The sequence below is a fragment of the Crocodylus siamensis genome, chromosome 1 (genome assembly GCF_052110815.1).
Source record: "Crocodylus siamensis isolate JL-2025a chromosome 1, ASM5211081v1, whole genome shotgun sequence".
In the NCBI taxonomy this organism is placed as follows: domain Eukaryota; kingdom Metazoa; phylum Chordata; order Crocodylia; family Crocodylidae; genus Crocodylus; species Crocodylus siamensis.
The window spans coordinates 131,525,225-131,546,802 of record NC_143395.1 but is presented as its reverse complement, the minus strand read 5'-3'; the positions used below and the strand labels follow the sequence as shown (position 1 = coordinate 131,546,802).

At 44.8% G+C, this 21,578-nt stretch overlaps 1 protein-coding gene across 5 annotated transcripts in view; it reads left to right on the top strand.

The window, feature by feature from the left end:
• Positions 1-21,578, top strand: part of LOC149873331 (uncharacterized) — a 95,193-nt gene that overhangs the window by 7,402 nt on the left and 66,213 nt on the right. For all 5 annotated transcript variants that reach the window (XM_090042773.1, XM_090042788.1, XM_090042780.1 and 2 more), the window contains 2 exons: positions 14,863-14,979; positions 18,596-18,754. In XM_090042773.1, coding sequence (XP_089898899.1) covers positions 14,863-14,979; positions 18,596-18,754 — 276 coding nt within the window. The remainder of the gene's footprint in view (positions 1-14,862; positions 14,980-18,595; positions 18,755-21,578) is intronic.

Here is a 21,578-nt window from a genome sequence, read left to right as displayed (position 1 = left end):
AATAGCAACAATAATACCTCTGTTCCCAGTAATGCACCAGACTGTTTTCACAGCCATTAAGTATGTGACACTGAATCCTTTTTTTGGAGAAGCAGGGGTCCGGAGGGGGAGGGGAGTGATTCCTAATAAATATGCCAAAATCAAATGTTTGGGCTGTTTCCTTGGCAACAGTGGGATGTGTAAATGTTTCTTTGTTCCCACACGGGCATTCTTCTATTGGACTATAGAGGTTCAGTTTTGTTTGCTGGGCTTGCAAAGAAGAATAGATGTGCTGAATCTCTTTTGAAAGTGGAAAAAGAATATTTTGTTTGTCTGTCCCATTTTTTAGGTTACTGATGTTTTCATGACCCTTCCTCCCTTTTCAAATTATACTAAAACAATGAAGCAAAATTTAGGAAACAATGATCGCCCCCCCCCCAGCTGATCACCTTCAAAACAAAGGGAAAAAAGAGAGAGAGAGTATATTGGCAGTGCAAAGACAGAAGATGAAAGCATCAGTTTGCTTGTATACTTTGTACGTAATATTGCCATAGTAACAGTGGTAACTATAGCCTTTCCTCAGACTGGTGAGGTAACATGGGCACTGCTCACAGTTATTGGGATACAAATAACTTGAAATGTTAAGGTCTCCCCTGTATGTCATAATCTGTAAATCTGTAACTGAATGCATCTTTGCATGATGTGAGAGCTATTAGGGCATTTGGCAAGTTAATAGTGCTATAAATCCAAGCATTGGATTTCCCTCAAAAAATCATGCTGTTCTGCAAAGTGCTGTAGCAGATAATGTGTTCTGACAATTTATTTACATGAGAACACCATCCCTTCCTCTTCAGCAGTTCCTTCTGCTTAATTTCTTTCCAAAAATTCGGTTTCTATTATTGTTTAAATTTTTGATTGAGGCTGGATCAGGGTATGAATGTCTGAAGTGCTCATGTATCGTGAGTTTTGTGTGCGTGTCTTTTTTTAATAAGTAGAAATTCCAGCAGGGTCTAAGTTTGCTCACTGTTTCTCATTATTGGCCCATGTTTTCATCAGCCTGTAACGTTGCTGTACTTAAACCACTTGGAATGACATTTTTGCAGGCCGTGTGTCTGCTCTGAGTTAAGTCCCCAACCCCCTTGCTGAAAGTTTCTGCCAAAATTATTCAGACATTTTCAAGGATATAACCAGAGAAGAATACATTATTTTGCCCAAGTTTAAAATAATTCATATAACCATTTCCCTAAGGAAACTCTAGTGCTGTGGAGCAAGGATATGAAATATAGCTGGAGGTTTTCCATTATTTTAAGGATTTGCCTTTTGCTGTCCCTGTGGGGAGACAAGGCATACTGTTGGCCAAGTTGCAGTATTTTGAAAAATTTCATCTTCCCCCAGCTCTCTAGACACTTGTTAGAGTTTGGCAGCTACGTTGTCTAGAGACTACATCTGCACCGAGCATGCTTTAATTCAGAAATGTTAAATATGGGCAGGCCACTTCGGCTATTAGGAAGGCCAAGGCAGAGATGGAACTCAGGCTAGTGTCCAGGATTAAGGACAACAAAAAGTCCTTTTTCAAGTACATTGGGAGCAAGAAGAGGGTACTAGGCAATGTAGGGCCCCTGCAAGACTCAAATGGTAACCTTGTGGCTATGCCAGATGAGAGAGCTGATATTTTTAACAGTTTCTTTGCCTCTGTTTTCTTGAACAGGGACCGGGACATCCCTCCTGCCAGAGGTAGGGACAATTTCACGGATAGCTCTGCCAGGCCTTGGGTCAGTGGAGATGTTGTTGGGGATCTTCTGGAAGGGCTGGACATTTTTAAATCTGCAGGTCCAGATGCCCTCTACCCATGGGTGTTGAGGGAGCTGGCAGGGGTCATTGTGGAGCCCTTGGCCCGGCTGTATGAGCATTCGTGGTCATCTGGCTAACTGCCGGGGGATTGGAATCTAGATAATGTGGTCCCTAGTTTTAAGAAAGGGAGGAAGGAGGTCCAAGTAACTATAGGCCTGTAAGCCTCACCTCGGTCCTCGGGAAGGTCTTGGAGAAAATCATTAAGGAGCACATCTGTGGGGGGCCAGCAGGGGAGATCATGCTCAGGGGTAACCAGCATGGGTTCATCAAAGGCAGGTCCTGCCTGACCAACCTCATTGCTTTTTATGACCAGGTAACAAAATCCTTGGGTGATGGTGTCATCATGGACGTAGTTCTTCTAGACTTTAAGAAGGCCTTTGACACTGTTTCTCACCCCATTCTCATTAATAAATTAAGCGACTATGGCATTGGTACCTGTACAGTTGGATGGGTAAAAAACTGGCTGATGGGGTTTAACATCTTCATCAGCGACTTGGACAAGGGGGTTGAAAGCACATTGCTCAAGTTTGCTGAAGACACTAAGATGTGGGGCGAGGTGAACACACTTGAAGGGAGAGAGAGGCAGCAACTAGATTTAGACAGACTACAAAAGTGGGCAGACAAGAATAGGATGGGGTTCAACAGAGACAAATGCAGGGTGCTGCACCTTGGGAGAAGGAGTCCACAGCATACATACAGGCTGGGAAGTTCCCCTCTTGAAAGCACAGAGACAGAAAGGGATCTTGGAGTCATTACTGACTCCAAGATGAACATGAGCTGCCAATGCCAGACTGCAGCCAGCAAGGCCAGCCATACCTTGTCACGCATCCAAAATGCATCTCAAGTTGGTCCAGAGAGGTGATACTCCCCCTCTATGCAACACTGGTCAGGCTGCAATTGAAGTACTGCATCCAGAACTGGGCGCCGCACTTCAAGAGGGATGTGGCCAGCCTAGAGAGGGTTCAGAGGAGGGCCACCCACTTGGTGAGAGGGCAACATGACAGGCCCTGAGGACAGACTGAGGGACCTGGACCTGTTCAGCCTCAGCAAGAGAAGGCTGAGGGGGGACCAGGTGGCTGCCTACAAACTCATCGGGGGAGATCATCAGCCATTAGGAAGAGCCCTATTCTCCCCAGCACCACCTAGAGTGATAAGGAACAATGGTAATAAGCTGATGGAGAATAGGTTTAGGCTAGAGATCAGAAGGCAGTATTTTATGGTTAGGGTGGGCAGAATCTGGAACTAACTTCCTAGGGAAGTGGTCCTTGCCCCTACCTTGGGCAAATTCAAGAGGAGGTTGGATGATCAGCTGTCTGGGGTCTTGTGAACCCAGCATTCATTCCTGCCTGTGGCAGGGGGTCAGGCTAGATGATCTGTTCAGGACCCTCCTGATCCTACCTACTATGAAACTACTATGACCTGCACATAGCAATTAGAGCTGTGCAAAGCTTCAATCCCTGATTCAGTGTGGGGGAGATTTGGCCCAATTTGTTAGCCGAATCTCTGAATCTAAATTGAATCAGAGGACCTTTTAATCTCTCCAAATCAAATCAGAACCCTCTGAATTGATTTGGAAAGATTCAGAGATTCAGACATAGAGACATCCTTAAATGTTTTTTCTACATACCTCAAGGTACCAGGTGGCTCGCGAGTGCTGCAATGCTGGGGCGCATGGAGCATCTCACAGAAGTGCTGGGGGGCGGTGGTCCCCAGTGCTCTCAGCAACACATAGGCGACTGGTAGGGGATGCACAGGAGTGCACATTCCCTCCCTGATGGGGCTGGTGCCCCCCAATGGCCAACACTGATGCTGTCGGTAGGGCTGGTGCCTCCCCTGACAGGGCTGTTGCCATCGGCAGCTTCTGTAGGTGCCTGCCCACCCCCCCCCACAGAATCAGGAGGCACCAGTCGTTCATGTGGCAGCGGACCCAGAAATGAAACAGAAGCACATCCGGTCCACTTCTGGGTCTGCTGGGGAGCGTTCAGGCCGTCCCCTCCACGCTGGGTCCGCTGGGAAGCACGAGGGGTCTCCCTGCCCCACCCCAGCTCAGCTACTGGTGCCTCCTGTGTCTGGGGGGGGGGCATCGGGGTCACCCTGAGGCCAATCGCCAAGCCAGGAGAGCATGGTGGGGGGGCCAGTGTGCTTCCCAGCAGACCTGGAAGTGGTCCACTTCTGGGTTTGCCACTGAGCATGTGGAGGGCTCCCCTGTACTCCTGTGGGATTCATAAACATTCGGGCTGGAAGGGACCCCGAAGGATCACTGAGTCCAGCCTCCTGCCCTATGGGCAGGAAGTCAGCAGGGATTATAGGATCCCAGCAAGATAGGCATCTAAATATGTCTTGAAGGCATTCAAAGTGGGTGCTTGAACTGCCTCCGGCAGCAGTCTTTTCCAAACCTTGGGGGCTTGGACAGTAAAGAAGTTCTTCCTTATATCCAGCCTGAATTCGTTGTGGCATAGTTTGTGACCATTCGATCTTGTCATCCCTTGGGGTGCTCTGGTGAACAGACATTCCCCCAGATCCTGATCAGCACCCCTGATAAACTTACAGGTGGCCACCAGATTGCCCCTGAGCCTGGGCTTTTACAGGATGAAGAGTCCCATGGCTCTCAGCCTCTCTTCATAAGGTCTGTTTTCCTGACCTCTGATCATGCACATGGCTCTCCTCTGCACTCTCTCAAGCTTCTCCACATCCTTTTTGAATTGTGGGGCCCAAAACTGGATGCAGTACTCCAGCTGTGGCCTCACCAAGGCTGAGTAAAATGGAAGAATGACATCCCGGGATTTGTCTGAGAAACATCTATGGATGCAAGCCAGCATTTTGCTCGCTTTGCTAGTTGCAGCATCATACTGAAGGCTCATGTTCATCTTGTGGTCAATCATGACCCCCAAGTCCCTTTCATCTGTAGTGCTAACCAGCATAGCACTACCGAGCCTATAAGCATGGTGCAGGTTTTTCCTCCCAAGGTGGAGAAGCTTGCATTTTTCGGTGTTGAACACCATCAGGTTCTCATCAGCCCATTTCATGAGCTGTCAAGATCCACCTGGATTGCCCTCCTGTCCTCAGGTGTGGATGCTTTACCCCAGAGTTTGGTGTCATCAGTGAACTTGGCCAGTCCACTTCTGACACCAATGTCCACATCACTGATGAAGATGTTAAACAGTATAGGCCCTAGGACAGAGCCTTGAGGGACCCCACTGGTTACCACACACCAAGGTGATTGGCTTCCATCAACGACCACCCTCTGAGTCCTACTGCGGAGCCAGTTCCCCAGCCAGCAGATTATGGTAATGTCAAGGCCACAGATAGCCAGTTTTGCCAAGAGATGATCATGGGATGCCAATCAAAGGCTTTTTTTAAAGTCAAGATATACAAAATCAATTTCTTCCCCCTTGTCTAGGTGATAGGTCACCTGGTCGTAAAAGGAAACGAGATAAGTCAAGCAAGACCTACCCATAACAAACCCATGCTGGGTACCCTCAGGATATTGCCGTCAGCTAGCCTGTTAAGGATGGCCTCTTTGATAATCTTTTCCAAGACCTTCCCCAGGATAGAGGTCAGACTTATGGAGCTGTAGTTTGCCAGATCTACTTTCCTCCCTTTCTTGAAGATGGGCACCACACTGGCCCTCTTCCAGTCTTCAGGCACTTCACCAGAGCACCAGGAGTTCTCAAAGATCTGTGTGAGGGGCTGAGCTATGATGCTTGCCAGCTTCTTGAGTACCCTTGAGTGTAAACCATCAGGGCTGGCTGACTTGAAGGTATCCAGCCTGTTGAGGTGTTCCTTCAAGAGGTCAGCTTCAATGGAGGACAAGGACTCTCCCTCGCCTGGGCCTCCCTGACCCACAGTGGGCAGGGACGTCCAATGCGACTGGTGAAAGACCAACACAAAGTACCCATTTAGCAAGTTTGCTTTTTCATGGGCATCAGTTGTCCTGTCTGGTTTAGCAGGGATCCAAAGTTGCCCTTGCTTTTCCTCTGGCTCCCCACATAGCTAAAAAAGGACTTTTTTATTTTCCTTGATATTTGTAGCCAGTTGGAGTTCCATCGTAGCCTTGGCTTTCCTAGTTTGCTCTCTGCAGGTCTGGATCAGAGCAGAGTATTCCTCGGTGGTGGTTCCAGTCCTCCATCCTTTGTAGGTCTTCCTTTTAAGACATGGGAGGTCTGCCAGTTCCCTGGAGAGCCAAGGGGCTGCTTTTCCCTTTTGGTGATTTCCTCCGAGATGGGATGGACTTTGCTTGCGCATTCAGGATTGCTCCCTTGAGGAGCAACCACTTGTCCTGAACTCCCCTCCTCTTTGGGTTGTGGCCCTTTAGGGTCTCACTGACAAGCCTTCTTAGCTTGTCAAAATCAGCTTTCCTGAAGTCAAGGACTTCTGTATTACTGACTGACTTGCCAGCTTTACGGCAGATGGTGAAGGTGATCAGCTCATGGTCACTGTCACCCAGCTTCCCTTTGATCATTAGGTCACTGATTAGGTCACTGATTAGGTCACCCCTGGTTGCCAGTATGAGGTCAAGCAGCGCTTTACCTCTTGTTGACCCGTAGACTTCCTGTGTCAGATAGAGGTCATCCATGCATGAGAGAAAGCTTTGTGACTGCTTGGATTTGGCTGAGCACTCCTCCCACGAGATGTCTGGATAGTTAAAGTCTCCCATGACAACCATACACCAGGAGCGTGCGGCCTCAGTCAATTCCCTAGTGAACTCCTGGTCAAGGTCTGTAGTAGACTCCCACCATAGTATCCCCTGTGCCATGTTCCCCACGGATTTTAACCGAGGGGGTCTCTAGTCATCCACTGGGGGTGCTGATGTTGGCTTGTAGGGATGCGTAACTCTCCTTGATATAGAGAGCTACACCCCTGCCCCTTTTGTCCACTCGATCCCTCCTGTACAGTGTATAGTCATCTACACCTGTGACCCAGGCATGCGTGGAGTCCTGCCAGGTCTCCATTATCCCTGTGACATCATAGTTATTTGCAGTTAGCTGGAGGACAAGTTCCTCCTGTTTATTCCCCAAGCTCCTGGCGTTTGTGTATAGGCACGCAAGTGTCCCCTTGGGGGGCCCTTGCCTTGCCTACAGTTTATTTCAGGGCTGGGGCAGGTGTAGTCTCCCTTAAATGCCTTGGCCTTCTGACTTTGCAAGGGTTGTTCAGCGGGCTAGCAGTGGCAGTAGTCCTCCCATCTCCCAGCAGGCTTAGTTTAAAGTCAGGTGGAGCAGGTCAGCTAGTCTGGCTGAGAAGAGCCTCCTCCCCAGCGGAGAGAGGTGGAGGCCATCTCTTCCCAGCAGCACACTGACTCTGGTGTAGCAGGGCACTAAGGTGCCTGCTACTGAAGATAGGAAATGGCTTAGCTGCCAGTTAGTAAGGCAGCAGGTGTTAGCTGTTGGAGCTGAGTAGATCAGCTGATCGCCAGGGGGCGAGGCTTGGCCTTCATAAAGAAGGGAAGGTGGAGGCCAGAAACAGTTCCCCTCTGGCCACTGCAGGAGCAGGAGCTCTGCAGCAGAGAGCTGAGCAGCAGAGCTTACGCTGGCAGTTTGACCACTGCAATGATGCGAGGGGAGGGAGAGAACCCCTGAGAGAGGTATTGGAGAGAGCCAACATAGTTTGTGGAGTTGTGATTATTACACCGGAGGACCGGGCGAGGCTGTAGGGGTGGAGGAGGCCTCAGCAGGAGCTCCCCAGTAAGGTGGGGGAGTTCCTGGCACCACGGAGGGTGCCGCTTTGTGTGGTTGTCCCGACCCCAGCCCATAGGGGCGACTTCGGGAAGAGTCTAGGAGAGGCGGAAGCCCAGTAGGGTGCGGGCCCAGGAAGGTGGGACTAAGCAGTGGGGGGTCCTGACCCCAGCCCAGCGTGGGCATTACCGGGGCAGGCCCCAATTGGAAGCTCTAATTGGGGAGAGCCCAAGTTGGGCATAGACGGGCCCGAGTGCGGGCGGGGAGTGCAAGAGGTGCGAGGGAGGGCCCCAGTGGGGGCATAGAAGGCCCGAGTGCGGGCGACGAACATAAGGAGAGTGAGCAAGGACCCCGGAGCGAGCTTGGAAGGTGACCACAGGCACGAGTGTGGGCATGGAGAGCACGGGACGCAGGTCAGGACGTGAGTGGCCATGGAATATAAGGGAGGCAGGCCCGAGTGGGGCACTGCCTGTGAGACACGAAGCCCCGAAAGGGTTTCCGGACTGGGCGAGAAGGGGCACAGTCAGAGAGAGCCGCTCCAGGAGGGGGCGCGTGTATTGAGTTGGCCCCGGGATAAGACCAGCACCGGGACTCAGAGGAAATCCCAGCACAGTAAGACCGGCCCCGTGCCAAGAAGGGTAGGAAGGCAGCCTCCTTCACTGAACTAATAAGAGCAAAGACGTGGCGGGCGAGACGGAGGATGTGAAAGACCCAGACTTGGCACGGTAGACAAGGACACTAGGGGAGGTCACGGCACCCCTAGGGGCCGTCCTGCCACATCTGGTCATGGAAGCCAAAGCCTCCTCTGGATGCTCCATGTGCACCAGCATCACAGCATTCACAAACTATGCTGGTACTTCAAGGTATATAGAAAAAACATTTAAAGCTGTGTCTATGTCCGAATCACTGAGGCTCTGAATCACCATCAAATTTTCAGATTCGGATTCAGCTGAATTGAATCAAGGACAGTGATCTGAAGCAACTAATCGAATCGCTGTCCGTGATTTGGGCTGAATCTGAATCCAAATTGAATAGGGCCTGCTTTGCACATCCCTAATAGCAACGAAGCAGGAAGACTCCCTCCTGTGGTCTCAACACTTCTGTCACCAGGACGCAGACATCCTGGAAGAGGATGAGGAAGAAGTTTCTTGACTGGATAAGAATGTCAGGACAGAGAGCTAGTCCTAGGGGGGGAGCAATGGTGGACAAGGAGTCAATGAAGGAGAAAGACTGGGAAGAAGATACAGGGTCAGAAGCAAAAGGGGTCAGATTTAGGAAGGACAGACAAAACATGCTGTAACTTTTTAGAGTATCCTCCCCTCAGAACCTGGCATAGAGCCCAGGATCATAAGTCCTACCATGCCTATACTACTACAAAATATCTGTGAAATCTCATGGTCAAATGTGTGTGTGAAAGAGAGAGCTACCCCTATAATGACTGGTTCATAGAGAACAGTTACTGTCAATTACCTTCTTGCCTCAACTTAGTATTGAGTCTAAAGGTCTTGCTCCTGCTGATGACCCATACAAGTATCAAAGTGAAGCTCCATGGCAGAATGTTTTGCTTGTTTCTTTTACTTTTTAAACTTAGTAAAGGATGTGCAGGCAAGCCTAGAAAACAATTGGATGCAAAGTCAAGCACAGGAAAGTTAGGAATTGTCAGAATTAGGTTGCCTAGGCAATCTTAAATCTGCCCCTCTGTATGCATTCAGGACTGACAAAACTGTGTTTAACTATGTGATTCCATGCTTTTTTTTTCTTTGTGGCTTCAACCTCATTTGGTATACAGATTCACAGTTGGGGTCTTGTAGTGAAGGAGACTGGTGGGCCCTGTCTGGAATATTTTTTTACAACAGTTGCAGCAACTGGAAACATCTGAAATCAGTTTCTGAATACACAGTTTACTAAATGGTGTGGACACATTTTAAAGCAAGTGAAACGCTTAGTTAGTATATTGATGGATGCACCCTACCCAGATCTACTGTTGTACTACTAGACTGGACTTATCATAGGTGGTGGCAGGCTGAGGCTAAGGGGGCTCAGTCCCCCCCACAACACGGGGAGTGGATAGGACCGCAAGGCAGCCCAGCTGCAGGCTCCAGGAAGCTGCAGCGGGGGGGGGGGATATGCATGCAGCCAGGATCACATCCCAGCGTGTGGATCGCTGGCTGCCCAGCATGGCAGGCAAGTATCAATCTATTCTGTGAAGACAAAGGGGCTGGAGGGGAGGTAGATCAAGGCCCCTGTGGTGAGGAAGGGAGCAGGGCACAGGCAAGGACAGGGGCAAGGACTGGGTTGAAAGGAGCCCTGTCCGGTCTTTGCACACCTCTGCAGCTGCCCTGGGAGCGGTGCAACACCATATGAGTGCCACTGCTGGACTGCACTGCACCTTCTGCCCCCATGGCGGTGGGATGCACGTGGTGTCATGTGGGTCTGGAGGCAGCAGCAGCTACTGTGGGGTGCAAAGCACAGCCCGCACAGCTGCCTCTGCCCTGTGCACAGATCGGAGGCAGGGCATGTGCCCCCAGGGCCTCCGCTGGGGTGCACACAGCAGCAGGAGCCCCCTCACACACTTGGATGAGTTGCCCAGACTCCGACTGTCCCACCACCCACCCAGGATCCCATTCACCCCAGCCCCTGTCTCTTCCTTTGCCCTGTTCCCTCCTTCACCATGGGGGCCTCAATCTGCCTCTCCGCCCCTTCCCCCACAGACTTAGTTTTAGTTGCTAAGTGTAGGGGGCAAGTCCACGTGCACAGTCCGCCTCACCCCAAATAATACATATGTTCTGGTTGTAAGTGTTGTTAGCTGAGTTCTTACTTCCTGAGCATAGTAATAGAAGGATTCCTTGCATCTTATTTACCAAAGTTTTTCTTTTTCTTCCCCCCAACTCCTCCCAAAAGGATCAAGTAAGGATCATGTGACCCATTTTCTTTTTCACTACAGGTTTCCCTTGATTTATGCTGTACATGTGTTCCTGGAGAATGGTGCATAAATTGAATTTCCATAAAGCAAACCCACTTTACAATGTAACAAATAGGGATAGGTTCCCATGGCCGTGAGGGAGGGAGGGAGTGAGGCTGGGACAAGGGAAGGGGCAGGGGGAGGAGTGCCGTTCCCAGGGCTGCACAATGCAGCAAAGCAGAGGGATCAGAGCGGCACTCACCCCAGCCCCAGCTGCAGCAGTTCTGGGAGGAGCTGGTGCCAGCTGCCTGCAGCCACTGGGCTGCACTGTGCTCCTCCTGGCCCCACTCACCTCTGCTCCTGGGCTGTGCTGTGCCCTGGTACAGGCAGCTGGTGTCAGCTCTCCCAGGGCCGCTGCAGCCAGGGCTGGGGTGAGTGGGGCTACAGCTCTTTCCACACTTCCCCACAGACTTACCTGCTTGGGTGGGGGGCATCTATGCTGATTGCATAAGAGTGAATTTACCTGCATATAATGAATTTTGGGTCTAAATATTCTCATCGCATAAGAGCTAATTTGCATATAAAGAACCCGCATAAACGGAGGGAAACCTGTACATTGTAAGCTTGCCCAAAGGGCATTTTTATTGTTTAGGGTTTTTTCTTTTTCTTTTCTTTTCTTTAGCGTTTAATACCTTGCTTGGGTACCACGACTGGGAAGCCCAACTGAATGGCCTTAAAGGGTTTCAAACTTTGTTTTCCTACCAGAAGTTCTTTCTTGGTGATTTAATCATAATTCCTTCTTTGTGCATGCCAAAAAATAAAAAATCAGGTTCACTACTGTCAAAATGACAAAAGGGGGAGAATGGGGCTGGGTGGGATGCATGCCAATAAGTGTACCTGAGACTGAGAGCCTAGGAGTGAGGCTGAATACAGCCTACTCCCATGCCAAGGAGCAGCTATGTTACATTTTATTTGGGGTTTTTGTTTTGTTTTTTGTTTTTTGTTTTGTTTTGTTTTATCTGGCATGCACAGAAAATGTGCATGTGGTTATTTTCCTGATAGCAGTAGGGAGACAGTATAGGCATACCCTCGCATGCTGGAAGTAGTGTAGCTGCTGCAGGAATATGGAGCCTCTAGCAGACTGATTTACCTTGCTTATCTGTGATCTCCCTCTTAGACTGTTTCTGGTATCCTACAGCTGGCTCAAGTATTACTACACTACACTGCAACCTGCAGTGTAGACCTGCCTTGCTGCGATAAATGACAACTTTTGCAAGCTGCCTTTGTTTTTGGGCCAGGGATACAAATGAATTTTCTGGTTACAAGTTCAGGAAATGGCCACAGACTCCATAATAGTCCCTCCTCATATGGATATATTTATAAAGTACCTATTTCCCCATTATATTTTTCTGTTGATAGTGCCTCAAATTGCAAATATAGATCATTATGCATCAACTAAAATAATTATATGTAAATAGCAAATTGCAATTAATATATAGACCAAAGATATTTTCATGCACCCAAAATTTTAAAGGGCACACAGAGAACCCAGCACTGGACAGTCAGTCCCCAGTGCTGGACTGCCCATGCACCTTTTAATCTTGCAGCTGAGCAGCACACTGATGCTGGGCTCCCTGTGTACTGGAAAGCTTAAATGGCCTTGCAGGTGGCCCAGCACCAGGGAGCTGGTTTCCAGTGTGGGACTCCCCACATGTGGACAAATTTAAAGGAACTGGGGGCAGCTCCTGAGTCTGGGCTCCCCATAGGGTGGCCATTAGTCCTGTTTTATATTGGACCATCCTGTTTTTAAACTCTTTTCCCCTTGCCTGTTTCTGAATGAGGAACAGACTGCAAAAAGTCCTGTTTTTCAGTTCATTGGTGGAAAAACATATTAATCATTTGTCCTCATGATTCAATTAGCTGTGCCTAGAGGTAGGATGGTGCACAGCCAGGAGGGGCAGTGTTCCAAGCCATGCTGGATGGGAGGGAGGTGTCCTTTTTATGATGGTCCCACCCCTTGCTGCTGACTGGCAAGAGTACCCAGTGGCCCCACCCCTCACTACTGATTGGCTGAGCTGGTGGCAGCATCCTTCACCAAGGGGATGTCCTGTATTCTGGGGATGCATCAGTGGCCACCTTAGTTCCCCATGTGCCCTTTAAATGAACATGCCACACATTGAAATTAAAGTGCAATATGAATCAGCCACAAAGATATTCCACATTTAATAAGTAACATCTTTGTGACTGGTTTGCCATTTGTATCACAAGATAGATTTCTTGAACATGCAGCATGCTACAATGTACAGTACTATTAACACATTCACACAATAAATATTATTCTAGAGGGGGACCACAATCATGTGCTTGTGTCTCTTACAAGCACTATCTCCAGCATCTTCAAGGAAGTAATTTGATATATTTGGAAAGTAAAGTGCAAGTGCTTTTATTGTCTGTTTATTTCGTGAGTCAAATAACCAAGGTGGCATTCAAAACTAATCTCAATGTGGGGAGTGTATGCATCTCCATCAGTGATTTTAAAAAGTGCTCATTACACTTGCTACTTCCTACGGGAGCTACAAAATGGCCTTTTGTGGTGGCCATGTGGCAATAATTGTCTCTGTTCTCCACTCGTGAGTCTTACAGCAATGGATGTTTATGCAAAAGAGAGAGGCGCATTGGTAGTCTCCTGTGATAGACTTTGTTTAGCCCTTCATAAGGAATTTTTCCTCCCCTTACTCCATTAACCTGCAGCACAGTAAAGCCATTTTAGATTCCTACCGGTGATGCTCATAGGCACTTTAATTTCAATTGTAATTGCTGTCATGGCTGTCTCTTCCATTTTCCCACACCATAACTTTGTGCGCTCATGCAGACCTTTTGTGGAACGGCAGCCGTTAGGATTATGTCTGTTTGTCTTGTGTCCTTGGTAGCAAAGAACTCCTGACAATGAAAGGGGGACTCTTCCTGCTGTGAGCAATGTGCTTATTGAGCAAAACTTTGATCCCCACCCAGACGCACATTCTTTGTATATAGGAGGGGGGAACAGTTACAAACCAAATCTCAAACACATATTTTGCTCATCTTGAGCTGGATGCATAAAGATCCTTAATCAAACAGATTACTTTATTTTTCCCTGATTGTTGGGGCTTCAAGTCCTTGATCTGAAACTGAGCTGAGCTGAGGTTATAGATTAGTACAGAGCAGGGTACTCACTCATCCCACAGTCACCCTATAACCCATCTTCTCTATCTACAGTTCCCACAGAAATCTCAGGTTCAAAGAATATTAGGTCCCTATTTTGAATATGTTCACTCTGTAAGTATTGGGATGGGCCCTGCTCACTTTCTAGATACAGCCTGAAAGATATGTCTTCCAACTAGATAGGGTAGTGCCTACAGTGTAATATAAAGACAAAGTTAAAGGTACTTAAGAAATCCTAAATCAGGATAATGGGAATTCCCTGGCATTCTAATATTTCTCTTATTAAATTATATTGTTCTAATAAGATTGAAAAGATATGATGAAGGTTTCATCACTAGCTTACTGGCTATTTGTTTGATGGTCTAAGATTCTTTTTTTGGTGGTCTGAGGATTTATCTGTGACATCTTGATATTCCAACAGAATTTCTCTGAAAAAAAAAAACATGCCATGTGCATTAGTTTCATAAGCACACTCCTGAAACTTTGGATCTTACATATACTTTACAAAATCTGTTGGTGTCAGTGGCTTGAAAGAACTTTGCATCATGTGGAGCTATTACCACATGTGCTGGGAAACTACCAAGGCTCCTTGCAGCAACTTGCAGAATGCTGTCTCTAGAAACAATAAGATTAGGGCAGCTAAGAATGCCTTAAAGCAGGCATTGTTGCACGTACATTATTTCCAGACTGTGCAGAAACATTTCTTGATGAGAGTTTTCCACTTTAACTCCCATTTAAAGAAGTTTTTTTTTCTTTGTTTAGACAGTAATTAAGTCTAGGTTTGCGAGTGTGTATTACCTTCCCCCCCCCCTCCACACTTTTTTGTAAAAGACAAAATTCCCAGTAAGCAAATGAAGTGATACTTGAAGATTTTACATTTCTCTGGGGGTGGTGAAAAATTGTTGGTGATCAATCTGCTGTCCATACACATATGTTAAAGTCAGCTACTGAAAGCCTTGGAAACAAAGACTTATACCCATGTACTTCATTCTCTAGAATATATTGCTACCCAGTTTTATTACCTAACTATGAGTGAATGAAAATACTTTAATGAATCAAAGCATTTGTGTATTAATTTGAAAATATACTTCTAAAATATATCCCAAATTTTGTCACAACCCTATTTGGATGTTCTTCAATGAAAGGCAGCAGGAAGCAAGAGTTCTGTTGTGCATTGAAGAGATGTAAATATGTACAATGTGGCAATTGTTTTGAACCAGGAGAGTTCACCTCCATGTTTTGATATCTCTTGTCCAGGGTGACGAAAACCAAAAACAAATGATCAAAGATAAAAAAAGGCGGAAGAGTAACAACCAGCCAACACTTCATGAGGTAGACAAAGAAGAAGTAATGAAACAGGCCCTTTTGGAACAGGTAACTGTAGTGCAATATGTGCACGTAGCACAGCAGTTGAAGAACTGGAATGATCACTGCTCTGACTCAAAGGATTTTCCGTGTGTTGTCGTTGTCCTGGTGGTTTCCACAGTGGTTATTCAATAAAGCTGTTCATTAGTTGGCCAATGATAAAGTTAATTCTGTGCATACCCACTGTTTAAATTAGTGGTTTATTGTAAGTAAGAGGGGAATGGGCTTAACTATCCAGTTCTAATAATAGAGTCCTCCTCACAAAGGCACTCCAGGTACCTAAAGACTAAGGGCAAACAGGAAGACTCATAAGATCTAAGTGGTCTAACTACCAGCATAATTCACAAGAGAATCAGGATACTCTTATAGCTGATGGCCTTTTAGATAGGGCAGCTTGCTTACTATTGCCATACTTTGTCACTGGTTGCACACTGTTTGAAGATAAGCTATTAGAATACACAGCTAGGTATCAAATCAAACTAAGCTCAGCCTTATATGGACAACATGAATACCTGTTTCATTCTGTGACAGTTGTCATGTGTGATATGAAGTAAGGCAGTTTGTTTTTAAAGAAACCATCATTTAAACATTTGCTTCACTATGCAGTAGTAACATGGTTGGTGGATACGAGGGCATGTCTACCACTATCGGAAATTGTATGCTTTGCATGCTAGCCCCAGCATCGCTGAGCACTAAAGCAGATTTTCCTTTAGGTCAGGTGTTTCCCATAAAGTTCTGAATGGCAGTGCCATGCAATAGTGGCATGGTCATGATGTTCTGGGGGGTGCCAAAGCCTTGTTACTGTACTGAGGTGCAGCAATGGGTGTTTTTTCTGTTCTGTCTAAGCCTCTAATGTACTTTCCTTTCAGGAACCCAAGTCTTGTGAAGTTTTGTTTCTCTTATTTTCCCCTCTTCTTTCCATTGTGTTTTTATACATATACAGTATGTGCAATATATACAATATGTTGCCCTGGCTAAAAGGTAATATATATGATGTATAAACATTCACTGGATAATTGATGTACTTCTGTTACCAGGGGCCCCAAGAAACAGAGAAAAAGAAAACATTACACAATAAACCACACTCTGTGAATGGGATTTGCAGTTTACTGGGGCTTGAACCATGGAAATTCCCCTGCTGTGGCTAGGGCAGAGTAGATAAGGAGGTGCTCCTCAGGGACGGATGGGACCAGTTTTTGCTGAACCAAACTACAATCAACATCGCCACCTGCTGGGGCTCATCTTAACTTGTCATCTTTGCTGTAGTTACATTACAAGCATGTTGCAAGAGACAGGACCTTGTCTGGCTACGTATTTATTGCTGGTGCACGACCTATTAGTACATTAGCACTTTAAATGAATGCATAGCAAAGGCTCCAATTCTTGTGTTCTTTATGATGTTACAGTTAAAGACACAGGATCAAGTGGGGAAAAAAATGAAAGGAAATACTAGCAAATTAAACCTGTTCTCCAGCCTCTGACTGTCCCATCCCAGCTAACCAGTACTGGCCTGTTAAATTTTCATTTGCAGCATATTATCTTTCTGTAAGATATTCTGTATAATGGCTTCCTGCTTCATCAAATGAAAAATAATCGGGTCTTTACCTAAAGCACCTAGCATAGCCGGTGTTCCAGCTCCCAGCAGGTGATTGGCTAGCATGGAGGTTGTATTAAATATTGTTCCTGAGAAGCCCAAAGGATCCTGGAGGTGTTTTTGTTATGCAGTTACCTTAGCTGCGTTTTGTTGTAATAAGGCAATCCTAAGTATATCAAAGATCTTTAACTTTTTTTCCTCCTCCTTTCATGTAAAGGCACTGGAAAACAAGTAGTGTAACTAGAATCAACTATTCAAATAGCGTTTTTTAAAGGGCTTTTATTTTTTTGAGTCATGATTTTTTCATACACTCCAAAAAGAGCCTAAACTGAAACCACTTTAAGATTTTTTTCTTCTTCCTGGGTTTTATCTGTTACCTCAGAAGTATGATTGCAGATGCTTTATTCTTTCTAAGGGTGTACTTGGTAGCTGTGTTGGTCTGAGACAAAAAAGACATACAAAAAAAACTAGAACTGTTGGCTCCAAAATGATACCTTTTATTAGACCAACTGGAAAATGGTGAGAAAATTGTCCTTTTCTGCTATTTTCCAGTTGGTCTAATAAAAGGTATCATTTTGGAACCAAGAGTTCTAGTTTTTTGTATTTTATTCTTTCTAAGGCTTTGTACAGAGCATTCCTCTAAAGCTGACGTATGACAAGAAATGGCAATGCACCCTTGTTGCAGGTTCTCTATTGTGAGTGCTACTTAAAAGCAGGTGCTTGAATGAGTGGGCATTTTATCAGAATGTAGTCACAGCTCTGTGTGCATGTAGCCTATAACCATGGTTTCGCTGGCAAGGAGGTGGTGGTGAAATGTGAAGTTAACCAACACGATAGAATTATCTGCTTTCAGACCAGAACGTATGTGTTGCAACTGGAATATTTTCAGTTTTCTACAGCTACTTTATGAACAGCTTTTGTATATTTTAAATAAAATCTGAGCTCCATTGGGACTGTCCCAGGCAATTCAAATCTTAAAGGAGTTTTTTTCTTTCCCTTTCCAGAATCCTCCCCTCCCCCTGCAACTTGTTTACAAAGGAGGGTTGGTTGTGACTGAGTGAGCCTAATTTTGCTTTAGGGGCAAAATTCTTTGCTTACTTCTCCCTTGGATTGCACAGGATGTCACTGCAGACTTTGGAAGAGCCCTGTGTCTACTGCAGGGGACGGTACTGTAGGCTCAGCCACTGGGTGGATGAAAGCAACATGTTCTTCTGCCCCCTCCCCCATGCAGATGCTATACTTTTTCACTGATATGTCACTCAACACAGTGACAAGTATCAGAGATTCTCACAGATGATACCTCCTATTATTTCTTCAGGAGCAACTCCAGATGCTCCTACCTTACATTCCCATGTTCTCCTGCGTTGAGGGTTAGGAGTCCTACTTTCCCATGTACTCCCTGCCTGTATTTAGAATACAAGTCAAGTAAGTACCTCTGGTTAGAATTTTTTTTCCATAGTAATTTTCCCATTGGGAAAATGCCCAATTTGGTCAAAAGTGAAACATATTGTCAAAATGAAATATTTGGTCAAAAATGAAACTTGCCACAAATTTCAAACTTTCCTGTTTTGAAACAAAAATTGAAAAAATATTTTACAAAGGTTGAAATGTTTCATTTTACCCTCTTGTGGAGGGGAGGGAGGAATTTTTCTGATTTTCTATTTCAAAATGACTTGTGTTGGTTTTTAATACTAAAAATACACTGTAAAAGTCAAAATTAGAATGAAGCACTTTTGTCAAAACTACATGCTTTTATCTTCAATGAGTGGGTTCATTTTTTCAGAATTTCATATCATAGGTGATTTCAAACTATTTTGGGTTCTGTTCTAGAATGGGAAAAAATGAACTAGAGACACAAACAGCTCCCTGAAATAAAAAAACAGTTATTCTCAGTCAGTTCCAGGAATATGCCTACATTTTGAATAGGAAAGTCTACCTGAGACTAAGAAATGGAGACTGATTAGGGGGAAAATGGACCTTATATTAAAAATAAATAATAATCCCAAACTTAATATGGATATATTTTTTCAGCGTCATCATGAAATGTACAAGAATCTCCAGAAGCTGAAAAATGCCATGTATGCACACCATAAAGATTTACTGAATAAGAAAGTTCAAGAGCAGCGAATTAAGATCCAAATGTCTGATCTCAGGTTCAAGCAAATTCTTGAACATCAAAAAAGAAAAAAGGTAGGAATTTTATTTGGGGGAGAAAGGGAATTTGTTTACTCAAAGTATAGACTGGGAAATGTTGGTAAGAATGGAAGACTTGAATGGAAACCTTCTTTTGCTTTCTTTTTGAATTTGAGAGTTGTTTCAGTGTTTGCAGAAGTCTTGCACACTTGCATAAGATTTAACTAGCTGTACATCCCTGTTCCTATTGAAGGATTGGCAGTTTGGTTGATTGATAGTTTGTAAAATATGGTCATTTCCAACCAAAGGACTTTCTGCAAGCAGAAAAATGGCTAAAAGCCTGACACTGTTGCTTAAGTTTTTCCAGGCTAAGATTAAAAATGCTCTTGTCTGAGTCACTAAAAAACTGATAACAAGTGATATAATCAGGAGATATGCTTCCTTGTACAGAGTAGGGTAATTATGTTAAACTCATGAAAGTACTAGGATGCATCCCCAGTGGACCTGGCTTTTCAAGGCAGTTTTGCAGGTTGCTAGCAGGGATGTTTAATTTCCTGCCAATATCTAAAATCTGTCCCTTTTAATAATACATTTGTATCTCTCAGGGCTTTCATCTCCAGTAAGGGTTGTCCTTTCTCTTCCAGTTTACAATATCCGGTCTCACATGCTATAGGAGAACAAGGAGACCATTATTTGGTCCAGAAATGGGGAATTTGCAATGGCTGAATTAATAAAAGGAATTTGATTTGGAAAAAATAGTCTAGTCCCATTTTCTTCTGAAAGTAATAACAGCAGTTGTAAGAGGCAGGACTTTACGATACATGTTTTCTTCATTTCCCATGCCTGCCCAGTTTTCCAGGGAAAACTCTGGAGTAAGGAAGGTACAGGTTCAGCATAGACAGCCTTATTTTGGTGGCTTACATTTTGCAATAAAGAGTTTTAAAAACACATCACAGTCTTGAGGCAGAGAAGAAGGCTGGCAGGCAAATGGTGAGAATACACAGAAGTGACTCATGAACAGTAGTTACTGGTAAGTAACTTCCCTTTTTCTAAGGATATTGAATGCAAAGTGAACTATATATGAGACAATAAAATGTGTTTTTCTGTTTATCATGCAATAATTAATTACATCATCATACCATGTTTTCCTTACATAATGTACTTGTGAAGGCTGCAGCATACAAACCAAGGTTAAATTTTGGACCCCCTGTTTAAATTGAAGTGAAATTACAAATATCTCCCTAGATGAATTAGAGCTTCTCAGAATTCTTGTATGATGGTGATGTGTTCTCCGATAAGAATGACTAACTGCATAAGCATGCAAATTTTACTGGTATCTTCTCTATGTTTTTTTAAATGCAGTGAATGCCTACGCTGTTAACACCAGTGAACATCGTAATAGTACTACCTAGTGAAGCTCACCATCATTCATTTTCAAAAATCTTTTAGAATTTGTTAATTGAGTAGACGGAACGTAGCCCTCTTAACATTTGCAGATTCAAATGTTTCACAACAAGATGTTCGGTATTAGTACATATGGAAGATATTAGCTTTTTCTGCTCTTCTCTGGAAGCGGCAAATGTTGCATCTGCTATTTCAGTATCAGCTGCTCTATCCACCTTGCTAAAGGGACCTTTCTATATTTCTCATGAGTGCCCTCATTTCCTCAAACCAGCTGGTTTCCACAGGATGGCTTCATATGGGACTTTGTGCTTTAACAGCTGTATATATTTGTTTTACCTTTTCCAGTATTTCCTTCTGATTCTGTTGTAGAGGGGCTCTGGTTGGTAAGGGACACTGAATCTTTTGCACTAACACATACACATTTTGCACTGGACTAGCTCCTTGGCAGTTTGTATGAATATTGGGCCCTCAGTGTTTTTGGGAATCAAGCCCTGTATGTAGTTGACTAAGGCCCTTTATGTAAGTGACTAAGCAGCAATGAAACTGTTCAACACATGCAAAGGAAAAGTCTGAACTGCTTGGGCAGCTATCTTTCCTTGTTGTAAGCTACAGTCCACAAATATAGTAGAGCCCAAAATGACATCTCTTCCCAGGGTTTGATTTTGTTTATATACCTCTGTGTTTTATAATGAAGTCTAGCTCAGTCCTTCTTCTCAAGTTTGACGGTTCTATGGTTTCTTTGCAGATTTGCTTAGTTCACACCTTGGATACTTCTCCAAAGACTGACTTCCACCTTCCTTACGAATAACTGAGACGACAGAAACTGCTTAGTTACTTGCCCCATACAATCAATATAAGATAACAAGCTGAGATATTGCAAGCAATTACTGCCAGCTTTACACATACCTTGGGGGGAGGGTTTATCGATGTACAATATAAAATTAAAAGTCTGGGGATATAGCGTATTGTAGACTTGACTCTTATTCTCTTGTTTATTTTTTACGTTAGAAATTCTATTCATATGTCACTTTTCTTAGAAGACCCAACAGAGACCTGGAGCATTAGTCAGTGGGTTTATACTCAATTGTATTAACTAGAGAATTTCCCTTTTGAGAATTAATGTAGATCTCCTTTTGAAGAAGCAGCCAAAAAAACTGAAACTGGGTAATAAAGCATTCTGGACCTTGGTGATTCACTAGAGGTTAAATGGAAAAAATGTAGAGAGAGCATTTCTGGATGATGCTTCATCCTACATTGAGAGAGAAAGCTGAGGACTCCAATATGTGCAAGTGTTTTGGATTTTGACCTCAGGATCAATTAGTTATGCAATTCATGTTGGTGCAAACTGACTTTACTTACGTTAATAAATGGGACTTTTTATATGAGTAAAGGACCTACAATCTAGCATGTTTCACATAGTGACACTTACAATGATGTGAAAATGGGCTCTAATTGTGTACTGGTCTCCGTAAGCTTC